This window comes from Podarcis muralis, chromosome 7 (assembly GCF_964188315.1).
Source record: "Podarcis muralis chromosome 7, rPodMur119.hap1.1, whole genome shotgun sequence".
In the NCBI taxonomy this organism is placed as follows: domain Eukaryota; kingdom Metazoa; phylum Chordata; class Lepidosauria; order Squamata; family Lacertidae; genus Podarcis; species Podarcis muralis.
This window is the reverse complement of record NC_135661.1, coordinates 34,160,264-34,178,205: the sequence shown is the minus strand read 5'-3', so window position 1 is coordinate 34,178,205 and position 17,942 is coordinate 34,160,264. Positions and strand designations below refer to the sequence as shown.

Below are 17,942 nucleotides of genomic sequence, written 5' to 3'. Positions count from 1 at the left end.
AAATAAATTTTCTTTGTAGGGCAAGGTTTTAGGGATTTGTGGACATGTTGGAAGTGGAAAGAGCTCGATCATGTCAGCGATATTGGGGCAGGTATGCTACCTTTTAAACATTTTGCAGAAAACGCACACTATCTAGTGGAGTTGCTTGTAATGTTGTACATTTTTCTGTATTAAATTATTCTATGGTTGTATTGGTTGAATAAGAATATCAACCTCAGCACTTGCAAAGTACAGGCGTCATGTGTTGTGCAGTGTCTAAAGTCTCAGCCTAGGACCTGGGAGATCAGGGTTCAAAACTCCACTCAGCTTCTGGCAATAGGCAGGGAGTTCCAAAGTGTAGGTGTTGCCACACTAAAATATTGATTTGTTACAAGTGAAGAACAAGTATCCCATGGCACCTGTAACAGTGCAAGTTTCACAGAATGGAGTGGCCGAATGGGCACATAGAGGGTAAGGGAAAGGTAACATGTTGGTAACAACCAGTGCAGATCTCTGAGAGAAGTGTTACATGTCCGCAACGATGCTACAACATTGTATTATTATTATTATTATTATTATTATTATTATTATTATTATTATTAATACCCCGCCCATCTGGCTGGGTTTCCTCAGCCACTCTGGGCGGCTCCAACAGAATATTAAAATCACAATAAAACACCAAACATTAAAAACTTCCCTAAACAGGTCTGCCTTCAGATGTCTTCTAAAAGTCAGATAGTTGTTCATTTCCTTGACATCTGACAGGAGGCTGCTCCACAGGGTGGGCACCACTACCGAGAAGGCCTTCTGCCTGGTTCCCTGTAACCTCACTTCTCGCAGTGAGGGAACCACCAGAAGGCCCTCAGTGCTGGACCTCAGTGTCCGGGCTGAACGATGGGGGTGGAGACGCTCCTTCAGGAATACTGGGCCGTTTAGGGCTTGAAAGGTCAGCACCAACACCTTGAATTGTGCTCGGAAACGTACTGGGAGCAGATGAAGATCTTTCAGGACCGATGTTATATGGTCTCGGCGGCTGCTCCCAGTCACCAGTCTAGCTGCCGCATTCTGCACTAACTGCAGCTTCCAGGTCAAGCACAAAGGGAAGCCCTACAATACAATGCATTGCAGTAATCCAATCTTGGAGCCACCAGTGCTTGAACAGCTGTGGTCAAGCTCTCCTGATCCATTCTGGGAGAATGGCCGACATATTTATTAATAGCTGTGGCTAGCAGACAAGCTCCTCCCTTCCTCCTGCCTGCCTTGCCCACCAAAACTAACAATCCACTTCTGTTTCACTTAACATTTTAGCCTATCCCCAAATGCAGCCCAAAACTGCACTGAGCTCCCCAGGTGAACGCAGAGCACATGGTGATGCTTTAGAACATCTGAAAATGCAATCGTGCTGGTTTTCTAAGGTCCATTTTCCTTATTACAAATGTTTGCAGCTTCTTCTTTATTTAGTAAACACTGCTTAAGTTTCTCTAGACTGGCGGTGGAGAACGTGCCGCCCTCCAAACGTTGTTGGATTCCAACTGGGCAGGAAGGATTGCCTATAAAATATGGAAATTCAGAAATGCATGCCACTGAATTAGGAGCAAGAGGAAGAAAAGGAAGCAGGCAGCTAATCTGCTCTTGAAGCTGCTCTCTGCCACTATTACAAAATCTGTGTCACTCACTTAGCACTCAATTTCAATTAGATGTAATCAGGGCACCTCTCTATGCATTTGATTTTCTGTAATGGAGTGATTAGGAGGATCCAGACTAAACACCAGCAGTGCAACAGTGTCCTCTGAAACTGTGCTTTTCAGGGTGGGTAGCATGTGCTGTCGACATCAGGCGGTTTTTGCAAGACATTCTCTCAAGTTTGCAGTCGTATGGGCACTTACTTGCAGGTAAATGCCACTCAACTCAGCTGGCACTTCTGAGTAAGCATGTGTAGGATGCAGAAGACCACCCTGATCTTATCCTGAATTGCTTGATCCTTCTGAGGCCCACATTCCAGTGGTGGGCAGGACCAGAAGCCAAAGTGGGTGGAACGATAAATATGAATTTTACTTTTGCACAGCAAGTTAGTTGCTGCAGCCACACGTGTGCCTGTCTGTCCTCCAGCTGGGCAATCAAGGAGCATTATCAGAATTCAAGGACACATTTTAGCCCTGCAAAAACTATCAAGGAGGGTGGGAAGCAGGGCCAAAGAGGGGGGTGACCTGGGGAGAATAGGTGTGGCTAGGAAGAGTCTCAAGGGTCAGAGAGAAAGGCCAGGGAGGGCCGCACCCAGACCTGAAGTTCTCAACCCTTGGTTTAAAGTATGAAACTGATTTTTGTAGCCTGAGCTGGGATTTTTTATTTTAATGAAATTTGTGCTGATTCTATTGTAACCATCTATTCTTCAATGATACGTAATTTTAATGTGTTCGTGTAATCCATTTTGAGCTGGTTCTGTTTAAAAAGGGGGGTAAGCAAGACAGAACGCTTTCAGCTGATAAAATAATTATCATATAATCTGCTTTTTTCAGATGTACCTCCATGAGGGGACTGTCGCGGTGGGTGGGACTTTGGCATACGTGTCTCAGCAGGCATGGATATTTCACGGGAGCGTCAGAGACAACGTTCTTTTTGGAGAAGCATACGATGAGCAGAAGTAAATATTAAATTAGACAAGAGGAATAATGAGGTTGTAACCGTGTGTGTGTGTGTGTGTGTGTGTGTGTGTGTGCACCTGCCTCAGGAACATTGCAGGTTCCTTCCTGAACATTAGCTTTCTCTGGTCATTTTATGTGAAGTGTGCAGGCAGGTTTCTACCCAACATATTACTAAGGAGCAATACAGTTTAAATAACTATAAGGCTGCGATATTATGGCATGTCGCAGCGCATTCTAGGCAGCCACATGTTTATTTTGGGATGATCTTCTCCCAAGGAGCAGGGGGAGGCACCCACCCTTAGAGAGGTCAACCTGACTTTGTCAGCCAGGAGGTCACAGGTTTTTTTGCAGCCCATGGGCTCATTTGGAATTTTGAGGAAGTGGCTGCCACGTGTGTGGCATGGCATAAAATGGCTTCCCCGTCTAAAAGAGCGAAAGGAGAGGCAGAGCCACAGAATGGGGTGGATACACCAGCCATCAAAGTGCGGTAAAGGCACCTGCCTCAGCCATTGTTGCCATTGCCTACGGAGAGAAAGTCTTTGCACCTTTCCTTTGTTCAGAACAGGCAGCAGGCCTGAAGGAGGCCTCTGTGGACATTTTGTGACTGGTGGTCAGGGATTGACCTCAGAAGCACCCTGGAAGGCCCATTCCCTCACACACTCAGGGGGAGAATTCCACCTCACACGTCAGTGGATCTTCGGGAAGTGTGGGGTTTGTGTGTTCATACCAAGGAAAGACTGCTTCTATAGTTCTTAGTTTGGTTTGTCTTCTCAGCTGGGCACTTCTCATGCCAGAGATCCAACATAGCGGTCCTCATGTTTCAATTATCACCCCCAGTTTGTATTGTTGTGTGGTGTGTGTCAGATTCCAACTGCCACGTGTTGTACTTTGAAAGTGTAGAACAAGAGGAAAATAATAATGATGATGATGATGATTCGTAACAAACTCTGAATGTGTTAAATCTGCCACTGGCTCACCAACAGAGGCATCCCTCAAAAATCAAAAACAGCAGCTAATGAGACATGGCATCGCTAATTAGTGTCATTTCAGTCTATGCATATTGCTTTTTAATTTGGGAAGATTAATTAAAGCCAGCTTTATAAACGGAGCAAACTGCCTTATGGTGAATGACACCCATCCACCTAGCCCAGGGGGAGGCAACTTTTCTTCCTCACCCCACTATCAATGGCCACATTTCACCCAGCATTGTCTTATCAGAAATTCCAGGCACCCAGAGCACCTTCAGCACCTTGGAGAGCTCCTAGGTTTCTGCTGAGCTAGCTTTGCAAGTTGTTGTCTCAGCAAGTGCCCAGCTCCAACTGAAGCCTTATATAGGCTGGCTGGACCATAAAGCAGCAAATGTTGCTTACTGCTGCAATTCTAACCCCACTGACCTCAGAGCATGTCCCATTGAATCCAGCATACTTCTGAGTAGACATGGTTATGATAGCATTAATCTATTTTATGCGATAAAACCCAGAGCAGAATAGCAGCGAGGGAGGCAGACTTCAAGCTAAAAGCTAGACAATTTACAGTTCATCTAAAGTTGGAGAGATGGGTCAATGTCTGGTTCCACAATTGGGGTGCCACCCTGACCATTTGGGCCTCTGCAAGGGGCAGGGTGTTTGGCAGGACTTCTGATGCTGTGGGAAATGGGTGAGCAGAGCAAATGGGAGGTGGTGGTCCTTCAACTATCCTGATCCCATACTACTTAGAGCAGTGCAGGTAAAAACCAGAGGAAGAGCCATAGCTCAGTGGTAAGGCATCTGCCTTTCATACAGAAGGTCCCAGGTTCAAGCCCTGGCATCTCCAGGTAAGCTTGGGAATGTCTCCTGTCTGAAATCCTAGAAAGCCCCTACCATTCCATATAGACATTATGGAGCTAAATTGACCTAAGGTGGCTTCCAACATTATGTTAGTTCCACTTTGAATTTTGCCTGGGAGCGAACTGAAAGCCAGCATGCTATTAGTGATTTTTATGTATTAGTATATACTTAGTTCATATCTACAAAACTAGCACAGGGTCTCTTGCTTGGAAAGAAATAGTGATTTGCAAGAGTCTGAATGCTCCATTTTTTTTAAAGGTACAATTATGCCATTGAAGTCTGCAGCCTGAAGTCAGATATGGACCTTCTTCCATACGGAGATATGACTGAAGTAAGTGTCTCAATACAAGCTGCATTTAACTTGGCCATTCAGCGCATGCTATCGAGCGCCATTTTCTGACAAATGCCCTCCTGTAAGGGCTTTAATTCATAGTGAAACAGCTTTCCTATTCTTACCCTATCCGTCAAGGCATTGTCAAATTAATCTTGCCAAGTCCCTTTTGATTTCATGGGCTGGGGCTGGGGGATGGGGAGGTGCATGAAAGCACACAAGGGCAACAATCAATCTAGCCTCAGTGTACACTTCCTGACATGTACAATAAATTGCTATGTGGATTAGACGTCCCTTACGGGGAGTGCCAGGTTGGCAACCGTGGCACACATCTGCCTGCAGAGGCCTTCTCTACTCCACTCCTGCTGTTGAATGAAGCATTTTGTTGTAGCCAGTAGAATAGGTTGCTCTGTGTGTGTGTTTTCCCACAACATTCTCTGGTTTGCAAATTGGCCCGCAGGCCCAAAATGGTCAGTGACCACTTGTGACGTGTTACTCAGCCTGTGACATGACCATCAGGACCTAAGAATATAAGAAGATTCCCTACTGGATCAGGCCAATGGCTTGTCTAATCCAGCATCCTGTTTTCACAGTGACCAGCTGGATGCCTGTGGGAAACCTGCAAGCAGGAGCTGAGCGCAAAAGCACTTTCCCCTCCTGTGGTTTCCAGCAACTGGTATTCAGAAGCATTACTGCATCCAGTTGTGGAAGCAGAGCATAGCCATTGATAGCCTTGTTCTCCATGAATTAGTTTAGTCCTCTTTTTAGAGTCATCCAATTTGGTACTGATCTCTGCCTCCTGTGGGAGCAAGTTCCATAGTTTAACTGTTTTCAGGTAGGTAGCCGTGTTGGTCTGATGCAGTCAAAACAATTGTCCAGTAGCACCTTAGAGACCAGCTAAGTTTGTTCTGGGTATAAGCTTTCGCGTGCATGCACACTTCTTCAGTTTAACTATGTGTTGCATGAAGGAACACTTCTTTTTTTTTTTGTCTTGAATCTTCCAGCATTCATCTTCTTTCCTTATGCCCTTCTAGTGTTATGGGTGTGGCGATCACACAGGGTCCCCGGACGTTTGACGGTCTATTGATCCCTGTGCCACCACTGTGCTTACTTCCCCGCTGCCACCAACCCGTTACTCTCGGGTACACACTGAGTCCAGACAGTTGTTAAAATTAAACCAACTAAACAAGTTTATTTTATAAGCATTAACAAGTTATGTTTTCTCAGATAATATTCTGGTCAGTTTCTTAACTTTTGTTTCTTTACCAGCCTATACCTTCCTAATACTTGTTGTCTAATTATCTCAACTGTTTGACTGACTCCTCTTAACAGATTCTCTCACTCTCTCACATCAGACTAGCCCAACCCACAGACTTATCCTCTCTCTCCCTTTTCTAACTCCAGACTGACTTCTTAACAACTCTAACTCTAATTCCTCCCCTTGGGTTCCTATTGGTTAGGCATTTTACAATTAGTTAACCCTTGCCTTATGAACCCAGTATGATGTCACACACCTAGGAGGGCAAACGCCATAATGGGGTAGGGGAACCAACCACTTCTCTACTCACTTTCTCCATGCCATGCTTAATTTTATATATTTTTTTCATCTCTCCACTTACCTTATCTGCGAACTAAAAAAAAAACCTAATACCACAACCTGTCCTAAGACTTGTTAGCTAGCAACCCAGGGTGTGGATGGGTCCCTTTCTTCCCACCTTTCAAGGCAGCCTTATGATTGAAGATGAGACTCTAATTTGTCTCAGGGCCAAGGCACCCTTTGCATGTTTTGCCTCGGACAATTTAACGGGAGCAGAATAGGGAAGCTCTGTCTGGATCTGTTTTATTTTTTAAGCACCTCACCTAATTTTCAAAAGAGCCACAAAAGCAGCAAATGAAAATCCCAGGGTCTTCCTGTTTCATTTCCATCTGGATTGCTCTGTTTTTCCCTGTGACTGATTGCAATGAAAGCAGGTCCATATTTAGGGAAGGGGGTGGGGGGGGGGGAGGATAGAAACACTACAATAATGGATTTTGGCACTGTGTCCCCCACAGGCCACCTTGTCAGTGTAAATTTATATTAAGGGCTCTCTCTACCTGGGATTATTATTATGTGTAATCTACCTCCGAACTCAATCACATTTGAGCTATTTCTGTACTGCAATAGCAGATATTTGAAAAAGACACCAGGTGCCTCATTGGGGTGTGTGTCTGCAGATCTGTCCAAGTGTCTGCCATGGGACATATCCCCAGAAGAATAATCTGGAGAAGCACACATGCAAACTCCCTTTATAGACATCCCCCTATAAATAGATCTCCTCTTCCATCTGAGCTGCTAGGTAAAGGTAAAGGTACCCCTGCCCGTACTGGCCAGTCTTGACAGACTCTGGGGTTGTGCGCCCATCTCACTCAAGAGGCCGGGGGCCAGCGCTGTCCGGAGACACTTCCAGATCACGTGGCCAGTGTGACAAAGCTGCATCTGGTGAGCCAGCGCAGCACATGGAAACGCCGTTTACCTTCCCGCCAGTAAGCGGTCCCTATTTATCTACTTGCACCCGGGGGTGCTTTCGAACTGCTAGGTTGGCAGGCGCTGGGACCGAACGACGGGAGCGCACCCCGCCGCGGGGATTTGAACTGTCGACCTTTCAATCGGCAAGCCCTAGGCACTGAGGCTTTTACCCACAGCGCCACCCGCGTCCCCATCTGAGCTGCTATTCGCTGCAGAAATGTAGAGGTATAAGAATGTGTATTTATATAGTTGCACACTACCCCATCCTCCAAGCCGTGAAAGTCTCCAGGGGTTCCCGTGCTTATCCAGGGTTCAGTTTCCTTGGAATGAAGGTCAGTTGAGACTGTGGTGGTGTTAGGACACACATCTATGCAACCTCTGCATAGGATGAAGGGGCTCACAGCAATAATACCCCACCAGACCTTGCTTCACCATTAGTGGCAACTTTTCTTCCAGCACAGAGCAAACATGACTCTGTGTCTCCAGCTTCCAGCCTGCGTCCAGCTCAGCTCACGCAGACCACTCTAGCTGCTGTTCTCCTACCCAGCAGCTGCGAGGGGCAGGGAGAGAGGGAGGCACATCCATTTGTTCTGTAGCACAGAGCAACTTATTTGGTTATGCTGATTGCGGTGCTTAACTAGTTGGCTGAAGTCTCTACCTAGACAAAATGGACTGGTTTGGCAAGCTTGCTCTTGTGTTAGCGGGCAGAATGGTTTTAATGTTGTGCAACAGAGAAATCCATTGCAGCAGTTGCTCTTGTGGAAGCACGTTGCACAACACCCTGTGCATTCCATTGTGCAACAAAGTAACCAGCTTGCTTATGCATTCCCTTGTGCAACAGAGTTCCGTGGGTGCAAAACAGTTCCTAGCGGAATAAGGATGCCACTAAGGGGCTTTAACTTAGCACTACATTGGATACATAGGAGCCAACTCCTAGGGGCTGATGTCCCTTCAGCCCCCTCTCAATAAAATATTTGAGGGAGCCAGCGCCCCGCCCCCCCGATAATGGGCATTGCCATCAAACGGTGTTTTTATGTGTCACATCTTGTGATTGATTATGCCGGGGGGGGGGGGCTTACCTGCCCCTCCATATTTTATTCAAGTTGGCACCCCTGATTGCATACAACACATTGTATATATATATTGAATATGGCAATTCTTCCCCTTTAAAGATAGGAGAAAGGGGGCTGAACCTTTCTGGAGGCCAGAAGCAGCGAATCAGCTTAGCTCGTGCTGTGTACGCCAACAGGGACATTTACTTATTGGATGATCCCTTGTCAGCGGTTGATGCACATGTTGGCAAGTATATTTTTGAAGCATGCATCAAAGAAGCGCTCCGAGGGAAGACTATCCTCCTCGTTACTCACCAGCTGCAGGTAATGGAAATGGAAGGGAATGGGTTTCAATAGCTTAGCATATGAATTTGTTTTTAAGTCTTACATAGGACAGACCCAGCGGCTGGAAGCTGCCTTATAAGAGGTAGGCCATTGGTCCATCTAGCTCACTGCCCGCATCTCTCTGGGGTTTCAGGCAAGGTTGTCTCCCAGCCCTACCTGGAGATGCCGGGGATTAAACCATCTGCATGCAAGGCAGATGCTCTGTTTCGTTGTTTCATTGTTACTCTCCTGCCGCCAGCTTGATAAAAATGAAATAACAGCAACACACCAGCAGGGGGCACAAGAGCCACAGCTCAAAGCTTAAGGGGCTCAGCTTTTTAAAAAATAAATAAAATAAAATTCAGAAGAGAAGGAAAGGTATTTCTTCTCAGCGATGCTGGAAATTTGCTGTTGCTTGACATAGATGGAGCCATTCTACGCACAAAATATGTGTGCAGTTCAAGCTAAACACACCCTTAGACTTCCCCCCTTCAGTAATATTTAGTTCATCTGCTTCAGACAGGTGTGGGAACAGGGCCGGCCCTAACATTAGGAAGAGTGAGGCAGACACCACAGGTGGCACATGCTGAGGAGTGAAAGTGCTAAAGGGACAGTGCAGTGTGCTACATGTGTCCAGTCTCTGGTTGGACCACAACTTGCATTTATTCCAGATCATTGGCTGAGCATACTGGGGATGATGGTAGTTGTACCCCAGCAGCTTCTGGGGCCTCAAAATTGAGGAGTGTTGCCCTAAACTAGCCTCAGGTGTAAGTAGACAATATTGCCTCATCATCTGCATTGTTGATAGTAAGGCCCCCATCTGCACTGTACATTTAAAGCAGTATCATAGCATTTTAAAGAATAATGGCTGCTGAATTTTCATGATTTGAATAGTGCAGACGGGTGTGGGAATGTGGAGGACTGAATTTAATTCTGGAAAAACGAGAAATGGAGGGAAACCAAAACTGACAGGTTCATTCATCCCTAGGCAGAACCCAGCAACAGCCTGCTGTCTCCTTGCAGTTTGCACCAAACTCAAAGTACTTTTCTACCTTTATTGTTCCTGAAGCATTGCAGTCTTTACACGTCTCTAACAACTTTGGGAGGGAGGGAGAATCGGGACGCGCTCTCTTCCTTGCTTTGCCTGGTGCGCAGAATGTAGCATTTTTTCTATAAACTATAATTATTATCCTCAACAAGGGTGCACGACGGCAGAACATTTGATGTTTTCCGAACTACAAACTGAAACTTGTCTTTATTCTGAAAATGCGTTTTGCAGTGCGTTTTCCCTTCAGCTCATTTCCCGCTTAACCAATTTTCTTTCTCTCTCCCCCCCCCCCACTCCCCATTGCCTTTAAACACACACACACATGCACGCCAGTACTTAGAATTTTGTGATGAAATCTTATTGCTCGAAGGTGGAGGAATATGCGAGAGTGGTACCCATGCAGCGCTGATGGCTGCGAAGGGGCGTTACGCTCATCTCATTGAAAACCTGCACTTGGAGGAAACGCCGGTGGGTTCCAGTCCTCAATGCTGACATACCAGGGCAAACAACAAGAGCAAGCGGTTGCGTGCCAGCTTTTTACAGGGGCCATCTTGCTGATGTCCGTCAGTAACCAGAGGCTGGGTTTGCTGGGCCTTTGAGGACTCAGGGAGGGAGGACAGGGCTACCCAGAGCAACTAACCATGATGGCTCTGCTCTGCTTCTGTGGTCAGAGGCAGCAGGCCTTCTGAATACCTGTTGCCGGAAACCACAGAAAGCTGGGCTCCTGCTCATAGGCTTCCCATTGGGGCATGCGAATGGCTGGTGTGAGTACAGAACGCTGGGCTTTCGCCTGATCCAGCTGGCTCTTTGTATGTTGTTATGACTCTTCTTCCTTATATACTTAACAGCTAGAATAAGAGTGGGGGGCCTTTGTTCAGCCTGGGGGCCACATTCCCATGGGAGAATCTTCCAAGGGCCAGTGCTAGTGGTGGACGAGGTCCGGTGATGGAAAAACACAGAGCAATGTATGTGACTCTTACTTTTTGTATAGCTACATTTCAAAGGTCTCCTTCTTTCTTACACACACACACACACACACACACACCCATACCTCTCCATCTTCCATGCAGGGAAGCAAGAGGCACGATGATAGTTCAAGAACATATTTCTAGCCAGATATATCGATTTGAGATGCAAAGCAGGGCAAGTGAAGGGGGTGGCTTGGGGGGAGTCTGAAGCGCCAGATAGAGTGACCTGTTGGGAGAGGGGAATGCTTGGTACCTGGGCCTGAGTTTTCCCCATCCCTGATAGAACCATCATTTATTATTTCAAATGCCTAATCGGACCTTCCTTAGGGGAGAGCAACTCATCATAATAAAACAACAACAACACAAAACAGTTTAATGCACCATAATGCCCTGCAGACAACAAAATGAGTCGCATAAGAACTCCAGGAGACTATTGTCCAAAAGCCTAGACAATTTAAAAATAATAATAATATTGGCATGTTTCCTGAATGCATGCATGTGGGCTGTTTTATTTCCCTGGGGAAGGAGTTAACAACCATTTCCAGTAGCCATTGATAACCTTCTCCTGCATGGACTTGTCTAATCGCCTTTAAAAGCCACCCATGCTGTTGGCCATCACTGCCTCCTGTGGGAGAGAGTTCCATATTTTAACTTCTGTGTGCTTCCCTTTGCCTGTCTTGAATCTTCCAACATTCAGCTTCATTGCATGGCCCTGAGGGCCAAGATTATGAGAGTGCGTGAAAAATGACTCCCCTTTTCTCCACACAACACATAATTTAAACACCTCTATGGTGTCACTTGGACTTAAGCTAATAGAAGGGATTGCCTTCACATGTTTCGAGGGGAAGCTTCCCGCCATCGGAAACTGGATGCTGGGTTACAGGTGACCCTGGTTTGCTCCAGCTGGGCTTCTCTTGCAAAACATTCACTCCGTGTATTTCTCTATTTCAGGTTCCACACGACGCTCTTCTTTATTCAGACACGGTGGATGTATGTGTGGAGGAGGATCAGGAGGACGTCCCCGAAATCTCTTACATAGGAACCGAAAATCCCGGTGAGATCATTTAGTATCGTAATCTTCTTTTCGAAATGGCTTTGACTGCTCGCCTGACAGTTCTCTCGCATCCCCCAGCTTTTGGCATTTCTGACGAGCCAAGCCAGGAATCCAGGAGCGACCACAAAATGAGAAGAGACACAGGTACTTTGTGCAATCTCTTGCTAATTGGTTTAAATCGATTAGGAATTTAAATGGGTATCGCTGTAATGCTTGCGTGGGGGGGGGGGGGCTTGAGCTGGGGGTGGGTGGTTCCTATGCACCCAAAAGCTTTCAAGGGGTCTGGAACTGCCAGGGTTCGGTTTACATGGATGGCTACATGCGTGCTGTACACGCGAAGGCCCCATCACTACAGAATCTAGCCCTAGCTGAATTATACTGACCTTTTTTCCATGCCACGGATTTCAGAAAGGAGCATGTACCTGCTTTGCTTTGCCCCGGACTTTTAAGTTCAGTGCAGGATCCTTCACTTCCTGCTCCTCCTCATTACAGAATTGCACAAAATCACAGAGTTGGAAAGAACCACGAGGGTCATCTAGTCCAACCCCCCACAATGCAGGAATCATTTTGCCCAGCGTGGGACTTGAACCCATAAACCTGAGATTAAGAGTCTTATGCTCTACCAACTGAGCTATCCCAGGTTAACTTGATTTGTTTCCTGCCCTTCGCCATTACGTTCCAGAGCAGGCAGCAGCCATTTGAAATTCAGGGCTGAAAACAGTTTAAAACCAATTGCAGTCTCAGGAATAGGGTGGGTCCTAATATATATAAATATGCTACTGGTGTCAAAGGCCGGGATGAAGAGGTGTGCCTTTAGCATATAACTGCAACTGTAGAATGAAGGTTCCAGGTGCACCTCTGTGGACACGGAATTTCACAACCTAGGACTTGCCACAGAGAATGCCCTTTCCCAGGTTGCCTGCCCCCAAACGTCTGAGGGCAGTGGAGAGAGCTCCCTCTGCTGATCTTAACACCCAAGAGGGTATGCAGAGAAGGGGGCGGTCTATCTGATGTTTGGGACCTTAATCGTTTAGGGATGGGAGTTAAGCAAAGTTCTGGCCTAGCGTGTTGCCTGAACTAAGGGTCGTGCTGATGGCTTCTCTTCCTTAACTACAAGCTTCTGGATTCAGGTAGGTAGCCGTGTTGGTCTGACGCAGTCGAAATATATACAAAAAATAAGAAAATTGTCCAGTAGCACCTTAGAGACCAACTAAGTTTGTTCCTGGTATAAGCTTATACCAAGAACAAACTTAGTTGGTCTCTAAGGTGCTACTGGACAATTGTTTATATATATATATATATAAAAACTACAAGCTGTAAGCCTACAGCAAACCTTGGGCTACACAGGCAAATGATCTGGTTTGGTATAAGGCAAGTCCTTCTGTTGAATGTTCAGCCTGTGTCCTTGATTCTCCACCCTCCAACTTTTACTGCTTGGAGAGACTGGAAAATATGGCTCATCTCTTATACTCAATGTATTTCCTCCCCTAAAACATTCTCCGACAAAAAGTGTGCTGAAGATGCTTTTCGAGCTGAACAAAAGTTATGGGAACACTGTAAAAACTTCAGAATGAAAAAAATTAATTGACAGCGATGTCCCTGTTTCGCATGAACAGCTTCGTAACAAAACCATGCTGGAGTGAAAAAGAGAAAGTGATCCCTTTGCTGAATGTTTTCCTTTTTCCTTTTTTGGGGAAAAAAGCTGGGTAAAAAATAAGGGTATCTTGGAGCAAAAAACACCATGGTGGTTGTCACCCATGGAGGCCATGAATGTAAAAAAGGTCAACATGAGAAACGATTGGGCAACATAAAAGGAAATCCTGTGTGAGGAAGATAACCAATTGAAACTTAAGAACTTTGACGAGATAAAAAATAAGGTGTCAAGCTGGCTAGAATAGCACCAAGTATATGAGTTATTTAAACAAGACAAAAAGAGGGGTTTCGGGAAAGAGTGTTCAAGATTTGAGCAAGATCTATTGTATAGCAACCAGAAAACCCTATCTAAAATGTATAAAATCTTATTAGAGTGGTCAGTAAAGGATGAGGACGTGAAGGCAGTTATGGTGGAGTGGACAGTGGACTTAGGAGGCAATATACAGCTGTCAGAATGGGCGAAATTATGAAAGGAGTTTTGGGATCTAATTCATAACGAATGAAAAAGGATGTTTAAAATCTCATTCCCCCACAAACCAGAAGCATTTCTATTAGGGATTGTCGGAAATGAGATGCCAAAAGATTTAAAGAAAGTATTCATGTACGCCACCACCACAGCAAGGGTTGTGATTGCACAGAACTGGAAAAGGGAACGTTTACCGACCCAAAAAGATTGGTTGACCAAATTAATGGAGTACATGAAGATGGACATGTTGACTGGGCAGATAAGAGATCAAACAAAACATTTTTAAAAAAGATTGGAACATATTCAAAACAATATTTGAAAGACTATTATTGGGAAATTTTGGCTGGTTTAGAATTACTTCTGTAAGAAAAAAATAATCCTAAAATATAGTGAAGAAACAGGAAAACAAACTCATAGACATGTTAAGAGAGGCATTCAAATAAATGAAACAGAGGACCCAAGTAAGAAGGGGAGGGAAGTCAAGTATAAAAGGAATATGAATGAATCAAGCAATTAAGCACAAATTTTTGTTTTTGTTTTCTTTATTATTATTTAGAAATATATGCTTAGCCATAGGAGAACTGAGATGTTATAACGTGATTCTACGAATGTAAATTAAAAGAAACCAATAAAGATGATTTGCAAAAAAGAAAAAGAGAAAAAGAAACTGGTCCCTTTGCTGAATGTTTTCATTTTTCCTCTTTTTTTTGGAAAAAAAAAGCTTTATATTTGATCAGAAAGGAGAACAAGCACATCAATAAGGTTTTTCATTCAAAGGCTGGGGAATATTGATCACTTTTCCGTCAAATCAATGCCCTTTCGCTTTTTTAATTCCAGTCACGGATTCCAATTCATTCGACAGCCATTAGGAAAACAGAGGTAGCATTTACCATATGGTTTCATCTGGGGGAACCTGGCAGTGAGAGAGCATTTCGCTGAGGCTCCTGTGAAGCCTCAAATGTTTATTTTAGTTGATAGACTCGAGTGACGTCCAATTTTACTTAAAATGCATGAGATTTGTCAGTGCTGGATAACATTACAGCGTGAATAAATGCTCGATGGTTTCCGCTCCAGCTCCTGCAAATCAACTCGTTCAGAAAGAGGAGAAGCAAGAAGGCTCTGTTAGATGGAAAACCTACCACGCTTACATTAAGGCATCTGGAGGTATATCCTGCAACAAGCTTCTTTTCCCCCCAAAGAAAACCTTTATTTTGTTATTGTAGATTTCTGCTAAAATGGAACCTCTTATAGTATGTAAATATGTAGGTGGGGAACTACTCAGGAATCAATCCTGCCCAGAAAATTATGTATATGTTGGGACTGGCTCCCTAACTGCTAAGCATTGAGGGCAATGTACTCAGCACATGCTCAGAGGTTACTGAGAATATCTCCTGTACAAATTGGTACAGACTTCTATACCCCGCTCCCCAAGAATCCTGGGAACTATAGTTGATAAGAGTGCAATACATGGTCTGTTAATGATCCATAGCCCCCCTTCCACTCCTAGAGAACTACAGTTCCCAAGGTTCCCTGGAAGACAGAATTACCATGTGAAGACAATTAGGTTGGCAGACATGGAATAAACCCATCTTGATGGTTGCTGCACAGTTGTGAAATTCGGTGTGAAAGCTGGCAAGCCCTGTCCCCCCAGTCTCACCAATTGAGCCTTAAAGATCCATTGTTCTTTTTTTGCTGCGGCTTTCAGTGACTAATTATAAACCGAGATGGTTTTTTTGTGCTTGCCTTTAAGTAGACATAGGGACGCGGGTGGCACTGTGGGTAAAAGCCTCAGCGCCTAGGGCTTGCCGATCGAAAGGTCGGCGGTTCAAATCCCCGCGGCGGGGTGCGTTCCCGTTGTTCGGTCCCAGCACCTGCCAACCTAGCAGTTTGAAAGCACCCCCAGGTGCAAGTAGATAAATAGGGACCGCTTACTAGCGGGAAGGTAAACGGCGTTTCTGTGTGCGGCTCTGGCTCGCCAGATGCAGCTTTGTCACGCTGGCCACGTGACCCGGAAGTGTCTCCGGACAGCGCTGGCCCCCGGCCTCTTGAGTGAGATGGGCACACAACCCTAGAGTCTGTCAAGACTGGCCCGTACGGGCAGGGGTACCTTTACCTTTACCTTAAGTAGACATAGATGTTTTAAATGGTTTTACACATCTGGGGGACAGAGCTAGCATGAAACTAGTTCTGCCTGTCATGGGCCCTGGCTCCACTTAACCCTGGGTCGCCCTGCCTTCCCCTCCACCAGTCTCAATGGGCACCAGCTCCTCCTGTCCCTTTTTTAAGGAAATGTGCAGCAAATTCCCATGCGTTTTTCAAGTTTCACTGACGTTCGTGGGACTTTGTGCCTAAGGAAAATGCCTATCTGATTTCAGCCCTAAATGGGCACTCACCAGTGCATTGTGTTCACTCATTCCCTGTTTACTAACTTGGCCCGATGGTCCCCTTCTTAGGATTCATCCTGTGGTTCTTCATTGTGCTTCTCTTTGTTCTGATGATCAGTTGTTCAGCCTTCAGCAACTGGTGGTTGAGTTACTGGTTAAGGCAGGGCTTACGGGTAAGCACACCTTTCAGCATTATAATGTGTTTTATTTGTATAATACATATCTATTACATATAAAGAGCACAAGGTGGCAAAAACAGTTCTCCTCCTCCCTGTTTTGTCCTCGCAACAACTCTGTGAGGTTGGTTAGGCTAAGAGGTGGTGATAGACCCCAAGTCATCCAGTCAGCTTCATGGCCTGCAGGGATTTGACCTCTTGTCTTCCACTTTAAATTATCTACAGTTTAGTGTTACACCCAAACCATAAACTGCGGTTCATCGTAACTACAGTTTCTTGAAACAAGCCAGCTTCTTAAACTGTGGCTTGGAGTTGCTTTGTTTAAGCAAATCACAGCTATGATTCATCATGGCCTGTTGTGTTCGGACAACCTGTGGTTAATCTAAAATGAAAATGGAAGTTTTCAAAGTCCTCCCTGTGGCTATTCTGGAGAGGAAGTGGGTGAGCCCAAGTTTGTTCTTGTTGTGCTAAACTATTATATAGACATTATGTCTGAACTGGTCCGATCTCAAACTACGCATAGAAATAGGAGTGTATATTTTAATGGAAGTGCCGCCCAAGTTCACACAAAGAATACGAAGAGGGTTATATCGGTAAGCAGAGTTCCTACTCTGCCATATATTTTAAATGTTTACTGCAAAACTGTTGGGTTGTGTTCTGTTTGGCGAAATCACTAACTTTCCCAATGGAGTCTTATCTCATTATATAGTCCAGATAATTGCCCCTTGTTCCTGTGTCTCAATATGTCATTATTTTAGAGAGAGAAAAGTAATCTGCTCTCAATTACAGTTTTCTTTGAAAATCCATTCCTTAAAGGCAAACTACAGTTTCTACCAACTCATCTATGGAATGAGCATCGTTTCCATGATTATCCTGAGCTTCATCAAAGGCTTTGTTTTCACTAAGACAACATTGCGGGCGTCATCGAGACTACACGACACCATGTTTCACAAGGTATCGCAAATCTCCAGCTGGCAAACAGGGTTGTTGCATATTTAACAAGCTGGCTTGATTTTTATCGTCCAATTATGTGCTGTCAGAAAGTCATGGGTCACTCTTTTTACCTAGAAATTATGAAAGGTGTGCTTTCAGAACAGCACTGCATTTTAGCATGCAACCCAAAGGGGAGAAAAATCGACACATAGGTGGCAAATGGCAAGCCTGGATTCTGGCAGTATTGGGGGTCAGCCCGAAACTACAATTTTTCACAGAGCTTGGGGTCTTGAACTGGAGCACATGCCTGGATGGAAGATGGAGAGACATCTGTGATAGCTCCTTGGGATGATCACTGGGAAGCCGAGAGGGAGAAGGAAAGCGGGTGCCATAAATAGAGAGGTGTTGGGCACATGTTTTAGCTAAACAGAAAGGTGGCATCTAGGCGCTCTGTTGAGCTATCCGTGGACCCCATCAGTTACCTGACTATAAAGGTAAAGGTACCCCTGCCCATATGGGCCAGTCTTGACAGACTCTAGGGTTGTGCGCCCATCTCACTCAAGAGGCCGGGGGCCAGCGCTGTCCAGAGACACTTCCGGG

The 17,942-nt window shown here is 45.3% G+C and overlaps 1 protein-coding gene across 4 annotated transcripts in view; it reads left to right on the top strand.

Annotated features, from left to right (window-relative positions):
- Positions 1 to 17,942, top strand: part of LOC114602243 (ATP-binding cassette sub-family C member 12) — a 59,553-nt gene that overhangs the window by 16,189 nt on the left and 25,422 nt on the right. For all 4 annotated transcript variants that reach the window (XR_003707885.2, XR_003707886.2, XM_028740219.2 and 1 more), the window contains 10 exons: positions 20 to 91; positions 2,496 to 2,620; positions 4,706 to 4,778; positions 8,457 to 8,660; positions 10,042 to 10,176; positions 11,628 to 11,730; positions 11,809 to 11,874; positions 14,924 to 15,013; positions 16,303 to 16,406; positions 17,226 to 17,363. Coding sequence is in view for 2 of the 4 variants with exons in the window: in XM_028740219.2 (XP_028596052.2) it covers positions 20 to 91; positions 2,496 to 2,620; positions 4,706 to 4,778; positions 8,457 to 8,660; positions 10,042 to 10,176; positions 11,628 to 11,730; positions 11,809 to 11,874; positions 14,924 to 15,013; positions 16,303 to 16,406; positions 17,226 to 17,363 (1,110 nt within the window). In the remaining 2 variants the exon portion in view is untranslated. The remainder of the gene's footprint in view (positions 1 to 19; positions 92 to 2,495; positions 2,621 to 4,705; positions 4,779 to 8,456; positions 8,661 to 10,041; positions 10,177 to 11,627; positions 11,731 to 11,808; positions 11,875 to 14,923; positions 15,014 to 16,302; positions 16,407 to 17,225; positions 17,364 to 17,942) is intronic.